This window comes from Puccinia triticina, chromosome 5A (assembly GCF_026914185.1).
Source record: "Puccinia triticina chromosome 5A, complete sequence".
In the NCBI taxonomy this organism is placed as follows: Eukaryota; Fungi; Basidiomycota; class Pucciniomycetes; order Pucciniales; family Pucciniaceae; genus Puccinia; species Puccinia triticina.
The window spans coordinates 7,767,697-7,787,398 of record NC_070562.1 but is presented as its reverse complement, the minus strand read 5'-3'; the positions used below and the strand labels follow the sequence as shown (position 1 = coordinate 7,787,398).

The following is a 19,702-nucleotide window of genomic DNA, read 5'->3' as shown; positions in this document are numbered from 1 at the left end:
GGACCTGCTACCCCTCCTAATCAACCATCTCAATAAACTCACTCAATTGGAAAGAAACAGAGAGAAACACAAAGCTCATCCTAAGAAACAAGGTTACGTGTAAAGGCAGGATTGTGGCCTGACAAGAACGGGATTTTCACAACATTTTTTACTTCAACATCCTGTCTCTTACTCCAAATTGTATTTATTTACTTGATTTTTTTCTCTGTAAGGCATGGGCCCTGTCCACATTGGGGGTTTCAAGGTTGGCCAGATGCAACTTGCATGCACTTTTGCAAGTTAGTGTTCAAGTTAGTTCTTGAACACTGACTTAAAGTGTATGCAAGTCACATTGTACTACACTCCCTCAACCAGCTTGAATGTTTGTTTGAAAGTTGGTGCTCAAGAAAAGCCTTGAACGCCAACTTGCAAAAGTGCTTGGAAGTCATGCATGGCCAACTTTGAATCCACTGTTATAATGATCTTAACAGATTTCTGCATAACATTTCATAAACCAATCTCATGTGTTGAGGAGTGTCAAAGACTATGTATGTAGTTAGCTATATATATACAAACCTTGCATAGAAGGTTATGGAACCTTGTAGTAGTTTCTGCCAGTCATGTACATATATACCATAGTTTTTGCCCATGCAATATCATTAAGGTTGTTTTCTCTTTGTCTTTTACAATATCATGTAAATAGATAGATTTGGTTGATTCTGAATGCTGTACTTGGCAGGCGCCGCTAGTTGCGCACCTTGCAAAAAAGGTGGCGCCAAGTCCCAACAACCCCATCCCCCGGTCCCTGTGTATGTATACACCCTGGGTGTAGATGTTGACGAACTTATCAAAGTCCCTCCGAGGGGGGCCCAAAGGGCCCTCCGCAGGAGGGTCTTACACCTAAGTGGTGAAAGCTGGGGTGGCAGGAACAGAAAATCTGCCTCGATGCCAGGTCTTTATTTTTGAATCAGTTTTAAACCCCCACCTCAAAGGTTTCCTGCATGGTGTGTTGGATCAAATGATACCTAAGAAGCATGGCTTCATTCCTTCAGTCCTACATTCTTACTTGTCCGGGGGCTTCAAAGGCAAAAATGATCGAGGAATGCACTGGAAACCTGAGAGACCATAAACTCACACGCTCACTGACAGTTGAATGAGGTCAATGTACAAAGCAAGATTAGCTAAGAAAACTGAACATAATGTGTCACCAATCTGTCTAACCTTGAAGGTAAAAAAAGGATTCAAGCCTATCCGAGGGCGCTTTATAGATTTACTCAACCCTCCACCTAAGAAGGGAGTTGGATGATTTACTGCTCCGATCACAGGTTGAAGAAATTGGATAATAAATTTTTTGAAAATGTGGTCCTCTCCGCAACATGGAGATCTTTCATTTGGTCAAAAAAAAAGGAAAGAATTTGCTAAGTTGAGGGAGGGACTGGCAGATTACTGAAAATTTTGGGAATTTGGCAAAAAATCAAGTTCCTCCTGTGCCAACATTCACCGCTTGCGGGCAAGTCCCTCCTGCGGAGGTCGCGCGCACGCAACCTCTAACTTAACTAAGACCCTCTCTTTGTGGAGGGGGGACACCATCCCGCAGGGACCCTCCGAAGGAGGGACTTATACACTATGCGCCAGTGCTTGCCCTACTCTTATGGCGTTCAAAATTGCATAAGATGTGTTTACATAACAGCATAACATGTGATTTTGGCTGGGAGATGTCAGCATACATAAAACTTAAAGTGACATCTCCCAGCCAAAATTGCAGCTTATGCTGTTATGTAGAAAAATCTTATGCAATTTTGAACACCATATCTTTCTTGTTTTTTTGCTGTTTTCCATTCTGTTGCTTGTACCTCCTCAGTCGTGAGGAATAGCATGAAGGTTCCGCTGAGCCAAATGACCCCTTCCTTCTCCTGCATCTTGTAGAATATGTAGCATTATTTTTGGACCTTCTCACCATTTTTTACTGTCATAATAAGACTTTCAAAGTGCTCAGGTTTGATGGCACCACTCCCTGTACTCTGACTGGTGGCTTTACATTACATAAGCAGCCTGCGGATGTATTGCCCATGGAAAACAAGGAAAAAGACCAATTTTGAAGTGAGTGGGACACTTGATTTTTGGCATGCTTGTAGAGAAGAAGCAGGCGGTCATGGCACACTGAACAAGAAAAAAAAAGGTTGAGTGGATCAAATTTGATAGTGTTTCTAAAATAATGCCCTGCCAAATGCCAAAAAGAGCAGGGCGGGTAGGGGGGTATACGGCGCAAGTCCCTCCTTCGGAGGCACGCTTCGCGAGGGGCGCTCCGCGCCAGCCTGACTGCACCAGGCCCTCCGAAGAGGGTGTGTTAAATTAGACGCGACCTCCTTGGAGGGACTGCGTTAAGTTCGAGATGTTGATGTAACTCAGGGCCGCCAGTTCTCGATTTGCTCGACTGCCTGGAAATTACAAAATGCTCGACTCAACCGGGAAATCTTCAGGAGAGCTTGAATTAGCGAAAGAATGTATGTATGGACTATTTCATTAAAACATCAAACAAAACTGAACTGACTCAGTTTATGAATTTGCTTTAGATCGCATTGCTGAAGAGTTTGGCCGTTTGATCCAAAAATACACCGACCGAAGGAATCGTCCCGAAGCTCTTTCGCTCGACTCTATTGACCACGTCAATAAGAAGAAAGATCTCTTGAACGGCTTGCATTCGGAACTTCTACCACTCCTAATCAACCAACTCAATACACTCGCTCAGTCACTAATTCCATCGGGCTTACGGAGAGAAACAGAGAGAAACATCAGGCTCGTCCTCAAAACCCAATCTGAGCTCGAAGGTACCATAGACCAAATCAGATCAAACATCGCTACCTTGTGTTCAGAAGTAACATACCTAGGAGAGCGGGTCGATGATCAGCACCTCAGAGGTTTAAAAGATTGTAGACTTTACCGTCTGTATGACTCGTTTGAGCAAGGGGTACTCTCTCTTCTCCGCTCCATTTTTCTAGAGGCCGATCAGCTCTTCCAACAAATACAGATGGCACCAGACGAACTGAAGCCCGATCAGTTTGACAGTTGTTGTCATAGAGAACAATTGTCCAATACAGTCCATCGTACCTTGAATATAATCGAGCAGACAATCGGAATGATAAACGAATCTGAGCTCGATCACGCCCAAGCTGGTTGGTGCAATCAACTACGTCGATTCGACAAAGCGATGGAGGAAATCATGGTCTTACTCGATCCAACACCCAACTTACCAAGCGGAGCTCAAGATTACCCGAGAAAACTTGAAGATAAACTCGCCATCCCTCTCGCTAGATTGTCAATACCGATTGTCAAGCTATCGAGGCTGTTTTTCAAAAAAATATCGAAACACGGGATGAATCAGAAGCGGCTTTCATCTTATACCGACATGAGTTCAGATCAAATCAATGATTTCGCTAGGTCAATTGGACAGGTTGCTCTAGATGTTCAAACACTCCCGCGCCTCTTATACAAACGCGAAGAGGGCTACAGCGATACGACTAACGAAGTCTTCCTTCGAACCACCAAAAATATCAGTTCTTGTTTGCAGTCTGCTTTGTATCTTGTGCTTCTTCATTTCCTTCCTTTGCTCCCAGATTCCGAAGGTTTCCCTGTCCAAAATTATTACAATGCTTGGTTTGTGACTTGGAGCACTCAGCTCAATTTAGCCATACATACCTTCAACCGTACTCTTGAATCCAACTATCCCTTTGACTAGTAGTTTAGAAGCATTATTCTTGTTGTTGCTTTATTTCCTCTACTCTTGCATACTTGGTATATTCCAACCTTCAGGAACCGTATTGGTAGGCCAGAAAATATTGGTTGAAGGGGCCAACCTAAAGTGATTTGTGAATTTGAGTTGGATACTTATTGCAAAGGTCCACACCAGAAAAATGTATGATGATTCATTGGAGAGATGAATAACAGAAGAGACCAACAAATAGACACACAGCAGTCCTGGCAGAACAACAGTCACATCTACTCTGATTTGGCTATACATATATAACCATCATCAGTATCATTCAACTAACGGTGAATATATTTGACAGTAAATGAAGCCACAACAAAGTGTAAAGCCCCGCCTTGCGGGTTTGACAAGCCCTTTCACAAGACTCAATGTGCACCTACATAGCTTGTTGTTTCTCCCTTTCCTAGCTCAGCAGACACCCGACCCCAACTGACTTGTCTCCCTGAGCTAGGTATGTTCCTTCTTTCTCTTTCTCTTCTTCTCCTTTCTCAGTTGTACTCAGCAGACACCCAACCCCAACTGACTTGTCTCCCTGAGCTAGATGCAATAAAGACCCCAATGTTGGCATCAGAATCTCTTGAGACCATTGTCTCCCCTGAGTGCCAGCGCCTAGCCCAGTGAAGAGCTCCGGCTCTTACACAAAGTGCTGAAATTGACATGTATTCCAGCCTCTCTCACAAGATCTTTCAGTTTCACAGATAAGAATCTATTTTGTTAGGCTCCCTTTAGGCATCCAATAGGCCTGCTCTTATCAATAGCTAGATTTTCAAGATTTGAACTCCAATGGAATGATTTTTGCACAAGACTAGAATAAAATCTTGTGATCTTGCCTGTAATGCATGATGCAACAAAGTAATTTCAAGGTATTTGTTTCCAGGTTGATATTGGCATAATCTCACTCCATTGTGCTTGTTGAGTTAGCAACAAACCAACTTTTCAAAATCAATGTGAGTTTTACAGTCTATTCCTGGGAGGTTTCAGGGCCACTTCAATGATATCAAAAAAGAATAAGTATTGATATGCTATCACCTGTGGAGTTTCATAAATTATTTTTACAAGTATATATTTTTCCCCCAGTTGGAAACCACTAACAATATTTACTGCTGAAACCAGGGTGATGCTGTAAATGATGATAAAGGTATTTGATTTTGTAGCATCAGCCAAGAGGCCCTCTGTCAAACCTTTTTCTGCCATCAGTATTTATTGTGAGGGCAATGAGACATATGTGTCTTGTATTGTTTCATTGTTGTCAATGAAGTATTGTAAGGGAAAATAGACGGAGGGATCTGTACCAGTTTTGTTGTCACTGGATTAATACTTCAAGTCCTGTATATCTGTGACATGAATTTTTCAAACATGATGAATTTTGTTCTCAAAAATCACATGTCTATAAACTGTGGGGACTTGTAAGGTCTAAGAGCCAGCAGCATCCCACATCCCCACCAACAGTATTCAGGTTACACCTTGTTATTCTAGGGCTTCCGTCTTGCACACTACATATCCTCTTTTTTAAATCCTAAATCATTAATTGAACAAATAGTAAGATGCTAACAATTGGGTACTGCTTGGTAGCATTTTTGTTGGCTGATGGGCGGATACAATTGACAAGTGCCAGACCTGCTTTTCATATCCCTGCTGGAAAACCTCATTCCCCAACAACATGGTGTGATACTGGATCAACCTTGGTAAACCCACAAGGAAGATGGTTATCTAAGCAACCTCAGGAAAACTTGATTGAAATCAGTGGTGGTCCTTTCCAGAATAGTGATGAATCACATCCTCTCCTAGGTAAAGCAGCCTTGCAAATTCTACCTTTGAATTTTGATAGTTTTAAATTTCATGTTAATTTTTGTCTTTTGGCTCATGTATTAATATTTCTTTGATAGGGACAGGCAAAATTATCAACAATTCTTCACATTTGAAAACTTTGCCAAGTAACTCAAAAGATGGTGATCTGTTGGAATGGTCTGAATTTTCACTTTACATGCAGTTACTGGGGAGTACTGGGTGTCTTCCCCAGGCAGATCAGCATATTTTTCATGAAAATGTTCCTGATTTTCTGGATAATAGATTTTCTGCTTCTGTTCATGGTGGATTTCCCCCTTTTTTTGTTAAATTTTTCTCCATCAACCTTTCCAGAAACTATCTTTAATAATACAACTCAAAAATTGTGTGAATTTTGAAGACTTATCCTAATCCTCTTCCCTCTACAGGCCCTTTGAGCAAGGATCAAAATTATGTTCAAAATACCAACCTCATTTGTGAAAATCATACTCCAAATGGTTCAGGCTTTTCAGGTAGTGCTGGTGAGTGTCTAGTTATACTTCAATCCCCATGTGAATACATGGGAGCACTATATAAGCAAGTTGCAACACACCACATCTCTCATTGTCCATTGGAATAAAATTATCATTCTCAGATTTCAATTCTAGAAAAAACACAAAGTCTCAACTGATGTGTAACTTTTATTCTGTAGAAACACTGTATATTTCTTCTCAGGATCCAATGCAACATACAATTTACAACAGTCAAAATACTGGTGCCAATCAACAAATCCCCAGTTTTTATGAACAGTGTAATGATGGCTATCAACAGAATCCTGCTTATTATCAACAAAATCATGACTACTATCAACAAAATCATGATTACTGTCAACAAAATCTTGCTAATTACCAAAATCATCCTTCTGACTATCAACAAAATCAAGATGACTATCAACAGCAACCCAAAGGAAATTTGAAAGTTTCAGATCACACATTAACACAAAACCATGGTTCAATTGCATTGGAACTGGATGAAATGATACAAAACTTTCAACCACATAACTTGAATGACCTCAGCAAAAATCAAGACCAAAATTTAGTTCATGGTATCCCATTTGTTCTAGACCAAACCAACAATAAACCAATATTTTTGGATGAAATTAATAACAGTAATTTGCATCAGCTGGAATCATTTGGACATCTCTCAGCTGTTTCCAACCCAAGCTTTGTTCATTACCCAGCTGAAATCTATGATTCCAACAGTGATCATATCTCAAACATTCTATTTGAACATGCAACAGATCCTGGTAGAAGTTCTCAGGAGAGTTCCAATCTGTCAAATCAACACTTCAAGATACCATACAATCCATTTGAGCCTTCTCAGGATTTTACCCACCAAAAACCTTTGTACAAATTGCATTCTCCTATTGGGCAGAACGGAGACAGCAGTCCTTTAGGTGAAATCACTGGACATATTACTAACCCCCCACTTGAAGATAATCATACAAGTAAGGTATATGGATCCAATTCTGATATTGCTATACAAAATTCTGATGACTTGCCTTTTATATGAACTGTTTCATTTGATAGATCCAAGTTACAATGAAAATTTGCAGGTTCAGCAGGCCAAAGATCCCAATGGGGATCATTTAATTTCAAATGGACAGCCCCTTGAAAGTAGCAGAACTATCCTCAAAAAAATACCAAACAAAATAGTTGAAAAAGAGGATCAAAAACTTATAATTAGCCCATTTTTCAATACAATCAATATGTTGGTTAAGGTGGAACATGAAAAGTTTGTCAAACATTTGAAAAATTGGGAAGATCTGATTCCAAAGATTTCCTCAAATCCAGAAATTGCTCATTCAGGAAAGATTGCAATCCATCTTTCCCAGTCAAAGCCCCAGGGAACTGATGTCAAACTTGGCAGTAAAAATAATTTTATAGCATGGGTAAAACAGGTGGATGAAAAAGGTCAAGAGAAACTAGCTTCTCCCCACAAACTAGCAAGATCATTCAATTTTTTCATGTGGAGGGTGATGGTCGTAGCTGATGCATTGATGGATGAATTAAAGTTTGATCATGCAAAAAGAATATCAAGGCTTCATCAATTGGCACCAATGTCTAGGGGTTTTATTACCAGCCCCAAAGGCAAAAATCCAATCTTGGGGAAGCTGAAAATGGTTGATCAAGCCCTAGATACCACTTTTGACCATTCTTCAAGAATCATAGCTGAATACTTTTATTTACCACTGCCACCTGCAAATGAAAGAACAGAGATTGCTAAGTATGCTGAACCTTATGTACTACGATTTTTGTATGAGTGGTACAAAACACTTGAAATTTATCCACTCCTTCATACTCCTGATGATTATCTTTCCCTAATTGATAAAATAAGTAGTGATAGAAAACAAATGAGTGAATCAAATGGAATAGTTTGGTGAAAATTTCAAGTCAATCATGAGATATAATAACCCCTACAATTACAGAAAAAGAAACAGAAACCAACTTCACATTTTAAATCCTTCAGACTTCTGACTGTCAAAACTTCTATCAATTAAAGAAAAAAATTAACAACAAAAAAGCATAAAGAAAATTCAAATTATTCAAGGGATATGCTGATATGATGTCAGCCTCAGGAAAGCTGAGCCACCAGCTCAGAGCACCTTAGAATTAAGTTTGACCCCTCACAGAAGGATAGAAAAGAGTTTAATGCTTCATCTGGCCATTATCATATTAGGTACTAGAATTTTAAAGAGAAATTGTCCTTGGAAAGGATTACCCCCCAATGTTTTTTGTTATTCTCTACCAATCACAAGTTACTGCAGTACTCAAATATTCTGATTGGGCATTTGAAATCCACCTTCTATCTCATTACAATTCTCAATTTTGTCTCTTATCCTCATGTTCCTCCTTTATTTTCATACATCTTTTTTATTTTAATTTCTCTCTTTTATTTTCATACTGCTCTTTTCCTTTTGCTATACCAATTTCCATCATAAAAAATATTCATATTCAATACAATACCCAATGAAGACATGCTCAGTTTTTATCACTCAGGCATATCAGTATAGAAAGCAGGAGAGCTGAGGAGTCTGCTGACTGGTGAAATAAATTCACTGGTTCCTCATAGTACAAGTTTCCTGAGTTTACTCTGAGTTGCAAAATAAAACAGTCATTTAATTAAAAAACCAGAAAAAAACCGAAATTAGGCCCCATTTGGAGCCAATATAATCCAGGTGATGTATGAGTTTTTTTTGCCTGACATCCCATGTGACATCTGATCAGGTCCGCCAAAACTTGATCAGATGTCACAAAATTCTGGATTATATTGTGCAATTATATTGGCTCCAAACGGGGCCTTAGTCAATTCTTTTCTGAACACAATTCAAGTTAATCCAACTGTCAACAGGCAGCTTTAAATTTGAAAAAATCAGGAGTTACACCACTGAAATTCCTCAAAGAAGTCTCTATTCTACCTGAGAGTTGTAAAACAAATTTCCCATAAGCTGCATGTAACTCTTGTCACACCCATCAAGGCCTCAAGTTGCTGTCTTTTGCCCCACCATCACCACAGTCACATTTATTGTTGAGACCATGCAGACCTTCTTTCATTGCAACTTGGTGTTTTTGAAATTGATCTTAGCTTAATTTTACAATCCAAAAACTGATGTTTGTTGGAAGCTTTTGGGCAGGTTGGGCTTGGAGCTGGTCTAATTGTGGACATTCTGGAGTGGGAAGGGAAATTTATTTTGGAGTTCAAACTCATCTGATTGGCAAAAACTGTGTGATGGTATGTGCTGGTAGGGACATTGTAGTGCAAAATTCTGGGAATGGCAAGCCAGCGTCTGAAGTGGTGGAAAGTAAGAGTTAGGTAATCTTGGCCCAACAGAGCGGGCAAGGGCCAGGGCCAGGCCAGCAAGCCAACTTCTGGAGCTGGATCTGTATGTAGTACCAAACTTATCAAAGTCCCCCCAAGGGGGGTGACTTACACCTAAGTCATGAAAGTTGGGGTGGCAGGAACAGAAAATTAGCTTCAATGTGAGTGTTCTTTTTTGTGTCAGCTTTTTTGTACCCCCACCTCATACTTTTTTGTATGGTATGTTACACAAAATGAAAGATAAAAAGTGTGGCTTCATCTTCATCATTTCACTTTTCCCTCTGCGTTTCACCCCTAGTTGTCTGGGTGCCATGAAGGCAAAAATCTCTGGTGAATGCTTTGAAACCCCGAGATACCATCATCTCAAGACTCACACACTCACTGACACTTCCATGTAGGTCAATTACAAAGCCAGACAACTGAACATGAGTTGTCAGGGGGATGTCTAATCTTGAAAGTGAAACCACAGGAAACATGTCAAGGGCACTTTATGGATTTACTCATTCCTCCCTCTCAGGATGAAGAGGGATGGTTTGTTGCTTTGATTACACAAAGAAGAAGCCAGAAGATGAAACTTTTGAAGATATGGTCCCCCCCGCAACATGGAGAGCTTTCATGTGGTCAAAAAAATGACGAAGAATGTTGTAAGATGAGGGAGAAAGTGAGAGATTACTAAAGAAAGTGGCATTTTCTCAAAAAATTGAGTTCCTCCTGTGCCAAAGATCACCTCTTGGTCAAGTTCCTCCTGCGGAGAACGCGACCTCCTCGGAGGTATTGGAGCCCTTTTTTAGGGCTTAGCCCAGACTCACTAGACACGAGAACTTGGTTGTGTGTTGGTTTGTTCCTCTGCAATCAACATTGGGTGGACTGCGTTAAGTTCGATGTGGTACATATGTATGCACGTCGTCAAGCCGCCCGCGGATGTGTATTGACCTGTATTGACGCCCCCGGAAGATCTGAAGGATGTATTTCGGGGTGGCGTCAGGCCGACGGAAAGCAGATCGTCGAGCATTCGTATTATGTAACTCCGGGGTCCTGTTGGGGAACTTTCTCTTCCCAATAGATGCTGGAGCTGTCCAATACTTTGAGCTAGTTTTCTGAAACCCTCCCACACAACTTCCTCAATAGAACTTCTCCCTCAAACTATATCCTACCCTCATCCCTATCATCATGCGCATCGGAAACCCATTACCCACCTCACTTCCTCTCGAATGCACGTATGTGCTCCACATCTCAACTCCAACAGGCTATTTTAGTAAGATACTGACAAGTTTATGTTTCTTGCTCTCCTCATTGCAGTAAGGCGGCTCAGACTTTCAAGGTCAGTGTTTCAAATGGTTCCTCTACTTGATCTATTTTGGCAGCAAGGTTCTTACTTGGCTGTGGGACACCATTTTTCCGATCATTTTCCAGAGTTTCGTCAGTCCAACCAATGGTCTTGATGGTCTCATACCCTCTCACGTGCTCAGATCTGCCCACGGATTCGCCATCTTCACCGTTGCCAAGGCCGGCTTTCTGATGTCCGTCCGAGCGGGCACAGGGGTGGTGGTTGCACGTCTACCCGATGGTCGATGGTCGCCGCCGTCAGCAATAGGTACGGGTGGGATGGGCTTTGGCGGCCAAGTGGGCGCCGAGGTCGCCGAATTTATCCTCGTCCTCAACTCCAAATCCGCGCTCACCCAATTCATGTCCGCCGGCTCGATCACCCTGGGCGGGAATGCGTCCGTCGCTCTAGGCCCCATCGGTAGAAACGCCGAAGGATCTGGTGCTCTCAACTCCAAAGGCAAGCTTGCTGCCATGTATTCCTATTCTAAAACTAAAGGTGCTTTTGCCGGGATCAGTGTTGAGGGCAGTGCGATATTCGAAAGGCAGGATTGCAATGTTAAGGTCTGCTCCACTCTCCGAAAATTACAGAAAAAGATGTTCTTCTCAAACTAATCCTTGCTCGGCCCCCCCTTTTGAATCCCTTAGGCTTATGGCCGCGGTGTGACAGCAACCAAGATACTCGCCGGTCATATTGACCTACCCGTATGGGCAGAAGACCTGTCAGACATTCTCATGGCGCGAGCAGGAAATTACACCGAATACGTCGATCGTCATCCTCAATCAGAATCACCCAGGAATACAAGTTTTGAAGATGAACGCCCAGCAGGGGACACCAACGCCTACGTCGGAAACACTCCGTTTGAGTCGCGGAACAAGGTCGATTTTGAACCAGAGGGCGACCGTGAAGTGCGCCCACCTGTTGAACCTTACTCCTTTGGGACGTCTTATACATACGGATCCTCTGGCCGTGCCACCTCAAAATCGCAGAGCAGAAAAAGTATTTTCACCGTCGGTTCCTGGCGACTGCCCAGTCGCCAGAATTCCGCCAAGACGGACCGAAGCAGCCCCAGCCGACAAGGCTCAGGTGCTCCGCATTGGATCGATAATATCAGGTCGGAATCTCCTCCGCCACCAGACAAATGGAAACCCCCGCCTCTGACCAGTGTCCATCCATACGACTCCCACTCCACCCTGATCACCGAACAGCTGACCGAAATCTCAGCGAGCCACCACCGCGATGAGGATTTTGATGCCCATGCACACAGAGGAGGCAAGAAGGATGATGATGACGAAATACAATCACTATCTTCCATTGCATCAGATGATGATGGACCACTTGATTCATTGAACGATTGGCACGACTCGCAGCCACAGCCGCACACGGCTAACATGTCCCGTCTTCCTAGTGAATCCACCGCCAAGAACATCGGCCCCAAGCGTGACTGGTATGGTGTGATTCAAGAAGAAGATGGCAAACCGAGGGATTTGACGGGGCAGAATGGGATGATTGATGACTTGATGAGCTTCGATCACATCGGTCCACCCAGCCCGGTCAATTACCTATCTGGTCGTTCGAAAAGTGACTTTGGAGGACGCCAAGGCGGCAAGTATTCCTCGTCGATTGAAGACTACTCCCACGAGAACCACGACTTTTTTGGGAACGGTTCGATGGCCAAAACGAACAGCGCTCGGACTCTGAAATCTTCTCAGACCGGGATCTGGAGCGACCTACCCAAGAAGAAGCCGATCTCCGCATTCTCGTCGACAGATAAGCTGCATTGTTTCGAAGGCCCAGAAGGTCCCCAAGCGGTGCCTGAGCTCCCACGCGATCGAGAGGAAGAGAAGGATTTCTTGGTCGGGACGGCGATGCCATCGGTGACTTGTACCAAGACTGATGCGACCGGTTACTTGGGAAAAGCTGTCGCTCAGTTCGATTTCGTGGGCGATCAAGCTGGTGACCTCAGCTTTAAGAAGGGAGATGCAATCCTTATTGTCGAGAAGATTGACGATCAATGGTAAATCTTATTTCTGCACTCCTCACCTTCATCGTCGTCTGATCCTTTTTGTTGGTTTTTTTCTTTCCATCGGAATAGGTGGCTGGGATCGATCGGTTTGAGAAGAGGAATCTTTCCAGTCAATCGGGTTTCTACTTTCAAGCATTAAAAACCGATATATACTAAGCACAAAGGAAAAGCATCAAACTTGTATTATCGTCATATTTATCCATCATTTTTTTGTTTAAGCATGCCCCCCCCCTCTTTCCGATGTTCCGCCTTACTTGAGTAATCTAGACAACAGTCACACCTCTATTCATCTCTCGCTTCATTCTGTTTTTTTTTTGTTGTATCCACTTTTTTGTAGACTTGTGTACATACGTATTTTTCCTCACTCTCGAAAGATTTGATTCTCAACATGCGTCTCATATGGATTGATATACATAAGATCTTGTACGGATTCTCCTTTTCTGTCTTCAGGTCGACATGTGTATCATTGTTTTCGTTTGACCAAGTGCGCAGTTTTTACACATTTCTGCAATTCTGGTGAAGACCCTCCCTTGATGCTTTGAGAGAAGAGGAGATGTTTGCTCAAGTTGAAATCCAAAAACATAATCATAAACTGATGGAAACAACAACGGAGAAGGGGAAGAGAAAGAAACTATGCCGGATCATTATCATCATTTCAAAGTTAATCATGTTAAAGTTCTTCTGCCGCTCCAACAAAGTTCCGAACGGCTATATTGATCAAAGTGTTCCAGGTAGCAAACCAACTCTCGTTGTAATTCTTTTCTGGAGGACTATCGATTAAAGGAACATTAAGGCAAAGCACTACAGATAACGATGAAGCTACCGCCTCACTAGCCATACCTTCAACTGTTTGAGTGATGAACAGCAACCGGCGATCGAGACGTCGATCTCCAAGAGTTGTATCAAGTTCGGCCAAGGATCTCAAAAGTTCTCCGAGATAGGGGGCTATTTTTCCGGCAGATCGGAATAGAGATTCCAGTTCATATTCGAGTGACATTGTAATCAAGCTCTAGTTGGATCTCCAACACGCGGTTGAGGTTTGACTTGGTTTCTTCCTTCATGCTCACAGGCTCTAGCAAGTCGAAGATGGTAATGAGTTGGTCCGTGAAGAGAGGTAGAAGCGTTGATTGTAACCGATTGCAAAGAAGTTCCGTCGAGTTCACTCCATCGGCATCGACAAGTGTGTCTTGAGACTGAGTCAACGACCTTGGAGGAGATTCACATTTACGCTTCAGGTTTCTAAAACCCTGCAGAACCAACTCTTGAGAGGATTCAAAAATCAGCCAGTGAGCTACATGGTTTGATGAATGAATGCAGATGAATACCTTCTAGGTACTCGAGCGTTGGTCCAGATCCGTCCGAGGCGTTGTTGGTTGGATTCTCCATTCTTCCTCGTCGAGTCCAATCGATCCTCGTCAATCGTCCTGGCTTTGGGGAGCTTAAGCTATTGGTCGTCCTCTAGTTTTCCTTCGCGGCCGAGCACCGCTTTTCAAGCCGCACATTGCAAACCGCTGCCGCAGGCTGCCTCCCATCTACATCGAGCGACGTGAGAGCCAGCAGCCTCCACAGTCCTAACTCTCCGCTAATCACCCTCCTGCAGGCCCGGGCACATGCAACACACGCCCTTTACTTTTCAATCAAAGTTGGGGAAACATCGCGCGAGTTTTACACCAAGCATCTCCAACGGTCCTTTGCGCGGGACCTGGAACAAACTTCCATCCCCAAACCTGATAGTTCGGAATGTTTCTGTATGAGATGGTATTAGCGTTCCGGTGCGGTCCGTTTGTCGAGGCCATTGGGGTCCCTGGCAGTGGGCTTTCTTTCCACCGGGGTGTCCGAAGCCCAAGCCGTGTGAATAGGGATCCGAGCACGGTTGAGACATTGTCCCATACGGCCCAACCAATCTAATATTCTCTGAAGAGGACTTTCTACTCTGTTGCCCCCAGATGAATTGCCAACTTGACACGGCCCCCTCCTGATGGGAGCCTGGCGTTGGCGGCGAGGCCGGGCCGCTTCCGGCCCATGGGAGGGACTTGCGTATGTATTATGTAGTTGACAAGAGTTTGGGGTGTTGGTTTGGGTTGAGTTTGATGCCATAGTGCTGTTGATTGAATGAACAACTGACAGATATCTTTGTTAATCACGGCAAGCTGGCAGAGGAAAGTCAAGCGGTGCCAGCGGGTGAAACTACTGCCGGAAATTTATAGAGGGTACTGGCGCTTTGAGATAAGAGAATTTTTTTGCTCAAGGTGGAATTCAAATAAATAATCATGGAATGGTGCAAAGAACAATGAGGACGAGGTAGACGAAAAAGCTATACGTGATTATGCTCATGTCGAAGGTCTTTAGCAACTTGCACAAAGTTCCGAACAGCTACATTGATCTGAGTATTCCATGTGGCGAACCAACCCTGGAAGTAATTTTTCTCTGGAAGACTATCAATTAAGGGAACAAGATAAAGCAGTACAGACAGCAGTGAAGCTACCACCTTACTAGCGCTCTCTTCAGCTGCATCAGTGATGAACTGAATATCAACCGGTCGATCTCCAAAAGTCTTATCACCTTCGGCCAGAGAATACAAAATTTCACCAAGACCGCCAGCAACGTTCTCAGCAGATTGACAGAAACGTTTGAGTTGATAAGAATTCATTTGGGTAAATGGCGGTAGCCTCTGACAGTTCATGATGCCGTGTTTCGATAGTTTCTTGAAAAATAATTTTAATAGCTTGATGAATGGTATTGCCGTTGTAGCAAGGTTGATCATTGGTTGGTGGTTCAAGCTGTCGGGAAAGTCATAGCCTTGGGGTGCAGCTGGATTGATCAGGCCGATGAGATTGGCTAGTACCCCATCAATCCCGCGTACCGCACCTGTCGCATACTCTTCGATAGCATCCATTTCAGATCTTTTTGAGTTTTTGATAATCAGCTCAATGCAATATGATGTGGATTCGGATGGTTCAAAATCATCATTAAATGATAGCGCTCTCCTGAAATCCGGGTACTTGCGTAGTTCGAGAAATTCCGAGGCTGTTCCAAAAACACTGCAGACGCTCCCAAGTTCGCCATCAAATTCTTTTTTGAATTCAAGAAGCCTATACGCCTTCAAGTGTTTGAGATGTTGGTCATTGGTTTCGACAGTAGTAGCAGATAAGGATTCCGGACAGAGGTCGAGAAAGGTAGAGTGGATTTGAGTGATGCTGTAGTCAATTTCTGGTTGGATCTCCAATGCGCGCCTGAGTTTCAACTTGGGTTCTTCTTTCATGCTCGCATCACCTAGCAAGTTCAGAATAGTGCTGACTTGGTCCTTGAAGAGAGGTAAAAGGTTCGAATGTAACCGATCGAAGAGAATTTCGCTCGAGTTCACTCCAACAGCACGGACAGCCCAAGTATCGTCTCGAGTAACCTTCCTTGGGGATTCCCATTTACGCTGCAGGTTTCTCAAACCCTGGACAACTAATGCTAAAGAGGATTCAAGGGAATTCTAAAATCAGCCGATGAACGCGTATCATGAGCAGCTGGTACAGGATGAATACCTTCTAGGTATTCAAGCGTCTGCCCAGATCCGTCCGGGATGTTATTGGTTTTATTCTCCATTCTTCGCTGAGGCCAATCGTGTACTATTCGTCAATCGTCCAGGGTATGGGGGAAGCACGTTATTCAGCTCAAGCGGTCAATCCTGTCGGCTGGCTTCAGTTTTCCTGCAGGGGGCCTCGACTCGGAAGGCTTGGCCCTTGGGTGAGCTTGGTAAATATTTAGGGCCTGTACTAAGGATGGCTATAGGGCGGGCCGGCCAACGGGCCGCCCGAACCCGCGCGGGTTTGGGCCGGGTTCGGACACACATTTCAGATAATAATTTAAAATCGGCCCGGCCCGTCCGACCCGTTTAGCAAACGGGCGGCTCGCGGGCGGCCCGCGGGCGCCCGTGGGCCGCCCCCGGTCGGGGGACCGGTGTTCTCCGAAGCGGGACTGGCTGCCGCTGGCAGCTGCAGTGCCACCTCAGCCAACTACGAACTAGCCATCGACAGTCAACCGGTGACCAACTCACCCCCACGGGCCACAATGGCAAAGAGAAAGACACGCGCACACCCTGGTTTGTCCGAGGAAGAAGGCAAAACTGACGATATCCGCGTCGCCAAGAGATCGGAACCAGAAACTCCATTGACTACGCAGCAGGAGATCAATAGGCAGCCACCTAGAACTGAGGCTTCAGCCCCCCAGACACCAGCCCCCGCCGACAGTTTGAGTGAATCACAAGAAACCGCCAAAGGGAGCTTGTTCAAAAAGCGTAAACTCACCAGCAAGGTGTGGGACCATTTCAAGAAGATTGAAGAAGGTGGGCCGTCCTGTTCTTATCCCTCTTAGTTTCTATAAGTATAGATATAACTGACTCGGATCTTTTGAATTTTGATATTGCAATCATCAGGAGGTGTATCGAAGGCAATATGCAACTACTGCAACCTCAAACTCTCGGCTACATCATCGGCAGGAACGAACCATCTCCGACGACATTCTGATCGCTGTATCACAGACAGCGGGGCTCTCGTTCAACCCAGACAAGGACTTCTCGGTTTCACCAGCTCCTCCCAAACCACCAGCAACCGTGTTTGGATCTTCTCTCAAGAAAAAACTCGAGAGAAATTTGCAAAAGCGATTATTGAGCATGAATACCCGTTCGCGATGGCCGATCATCCGGGATTCCAAGAGTTTATGGAGTCAGCCCAGCCCAACTTCACCATGCCCCGACGAAAGGCAGTGCAGAGTGATTGTATGGCTATCTACAATCACATGAAGCAAGGCGAAATGGCGATGATGGCGAAAGCAAAGATGATCTCCTTAACCACTGACATGTGGACAGCCTCCGATCTGACTGGCTACATGGTAATAACGGCCCACTACATCAACATCAACAAGTGGGAACTGAACAAGAAGATCATCAGCTTCCAGCCCCTCCCGCCTCCGCACACTGGCCATGCGATCTTGGAGCGAATATGTCAAGTTCTCAACGATTGGAAGAGCTTGAACAAAGTTGCTTTCGTTACCCTTGACAATGCTGTCAACAACACAGCAGCTATGACCCGGCTACAGCGATTGATAAAGGATCGCTCGGTTGCTAGCTCAACTCCTACGACGTTGCCATACTTCCATGTCCGATGTATGGCGCATGTCATCAACCTAGTGGTCAAGGATGGTCTCAAGGTCGTAGGTCCCGCAGTCGAGTCACTCCGAAATAGTGTTCAGTACATACACGGATCTTCGTCTCGGATGGATGCCTTCAACAAGGCTCTTGTTTCTGTGAATCTAGCCGAAGACATGAAACACCCATCCAAGGATGTACCGACCCGATGGAACGCGACCTTCTTAATGATTGAGTCATCAATGCCATGTAAGTTGGCCTTCCAGCAAATCGATCTTGAAGACGACAAATTTGAAACTTGCCCAAGCGAAGCACAATGGGAGGAACTCGGCGTCATCCAAGATTTCCTCGAGCCTTTCTACCAAGGCAAGCTTATTTGAATCTTACTGTGAGCATCCATCAAACATCTACTGATATATTTTCTCTCAGCCACCCTTGTCTTAAGTGGAACACAGTATCCAACCATCAACCATGCCTACCGCGCAATGACCGCCATTCAGAAGCAACTAGCCCACTACGCCGAACCTTGCACCTGCCCTAGTGAAATAGAAACTCGCCTCCATGACATGGTCAAGCCGATGCTCGAGAAGTTTCACAAGTACTGGGATTCATCAAAGGAGCTTGCGGCAATCGGACTGATTCTAGACCCACGATATAAGATTTGTTATCTTCGCTACAGCCTTGAGCAGCAATCCCACCTCCCAACATCTGAGGTTGATTCTTTCACAGCAAAGGTTAGGTCTTCCATCCTATCGCTTTGGAACCAATATGTACCCCCTCAATCACCTGTTGCCGAACAATCCACTCAACCCGCCTCAACGGCCAAGGTTAAAAAGATCGACAAAGATCTATCCGGGTTCAACGAATACATGGCCGGTACCATGTCTGGACATCCACTCAACGCGCCCGGAGCCGAATGGGATTTGTATCTAGAAGAACGGAACGTTGTCTGTGACCCCAATAGCAAGGACGATCAGTTCAATATTCTTGGCTGGTGGGAGGGAAATGCGGCTCGATTCCCTTCATTGTCCCAGTTTGCAAGAATAATGCTCATGATTCCCATGACATCTGTGGCATCAGAGTCGGCTTTCTCAACAAGTGGGCGTGTGCTGGACGATTATCGGATGCGGCTTAATGACGAAACGGTCGACGCATTGTTGTGCACTCAAGACTGGATCAAAGCAGCCAGGGCAAAGGAATCATCTTAAATTTCTTTTTTATTTTCATATGTTGTAACCGGTGAAGGGTTGTAATGCAACCTGAGTCTGACTGGTGAAATAGCGGGCTGCCCGCAGGCTGCCCGTGGGCTGCCCGCCACCCGCCCGTTTAGTAAACGGGTTTGGGCCGGGCTGCGTTCTTGGCTGCACTGGCCCGGCCCGGCCTGTCCGCTAACTTCACGGGCTAGCGCGGGCCGGCCCGCGGCCGGCCCGAGCCCGCCCAATAGCCATCCTTAGCCTGTACCATAGCCGGTCAAAAAACAGTTTTTCCCCCAGAAATTAATTTTTTGGCAAAAAAACTGTTTTCACCAAAAAATGCGTACCACAGCGCCTGTTTTTTGACATATCCGGAAAATAGTTTTCCTCAAAAATGGGTGCTTTTCAAAAACAGGTCTGACCCTGTTTTTTGACCTCTATTTTTCCGCACCCTCTGCAGATGCCAAAGTCCATCACTCTTGATCTCATTGATCCAGTTGTCCTTAAGGACACCATCCCACCACAACTCTCATCAGAACTCAGATCTCCAAACTCGCCACCAACACCGGCTCCGATGTCCGAATCCACAGTCCAGCCCCAACAGAATTCTGATCCCAAGAAGGCAACTCAAAAAGCG

At 44.5% G+C, this 19,702-nt stretch overlaps 3 protein-coding genes across 3 annotated transcripts; 2 read left to right on the top strand and 1 right to left on the bottom strand.

The window, feature by feature from the left end:
- Positions 1-2,431: 2,431 nt before the first annotated feature.
- On the top strand, positions 2,432-3,026 carry PtA15_5A899 (uncharacterized protein; the record flags this gene model as incomplete). The annotated part of the gene is made up of 3 exons (XM_053169708.1): positions 2,432-2,483; positions 2,553-2,875; positions 2,979-3,026. 3 exons carry the CDS (start codon positions 2,432-2,434, stop codon positions 3,024-3,026), a joined length of 423 nt encoding a protein of 140 aa, XP_053020879.1.
- A 7,532-nt stretch (positions 3,027-10,558) lies between these two features.
- On the top strand, positions 10,559-12,877 carry PtA15_5A898 (uncharacterized protein; the record flags this gene model as incomplete). The annotated part of the gene is made up of 5 exons (XM_053169707.1): positions 10,559-10,605; positions 10,688-10,709; positions 10,802-11,275; positions 11,360-12,729; positions 12,808-12,877. 5 exons carry the CDS (start codon positions 10,559-10,561, stop codon positions 12,875-12,877), a joined length of 1,983 nt encoding a protein of 660 aa, XP_053020878.1.
- A 531-nt stretch (positions 12,878-13,408) lies between these two features.
- PtA15_5A897 (uncharacterized protein) lies at positions 13,409-13,735 on the bottom strand (the record flags this gene model as incomplete). The annotated part of the gene is made up of 2 exons (XM_053169706.1): positions 13,409-13,508; positions 13,551-13,735. The coding sequence occupies 2 exons, from the start codon at positions 13,733-13,735 to the stop codon at positions 13,409-13,411; spliced, it is 285 nt and encodes a 94-aa protein (XP_053020877.1).
- Between the last annotated feature and the right edge of the window lie 5,967 nt (positions 13,736-19,702).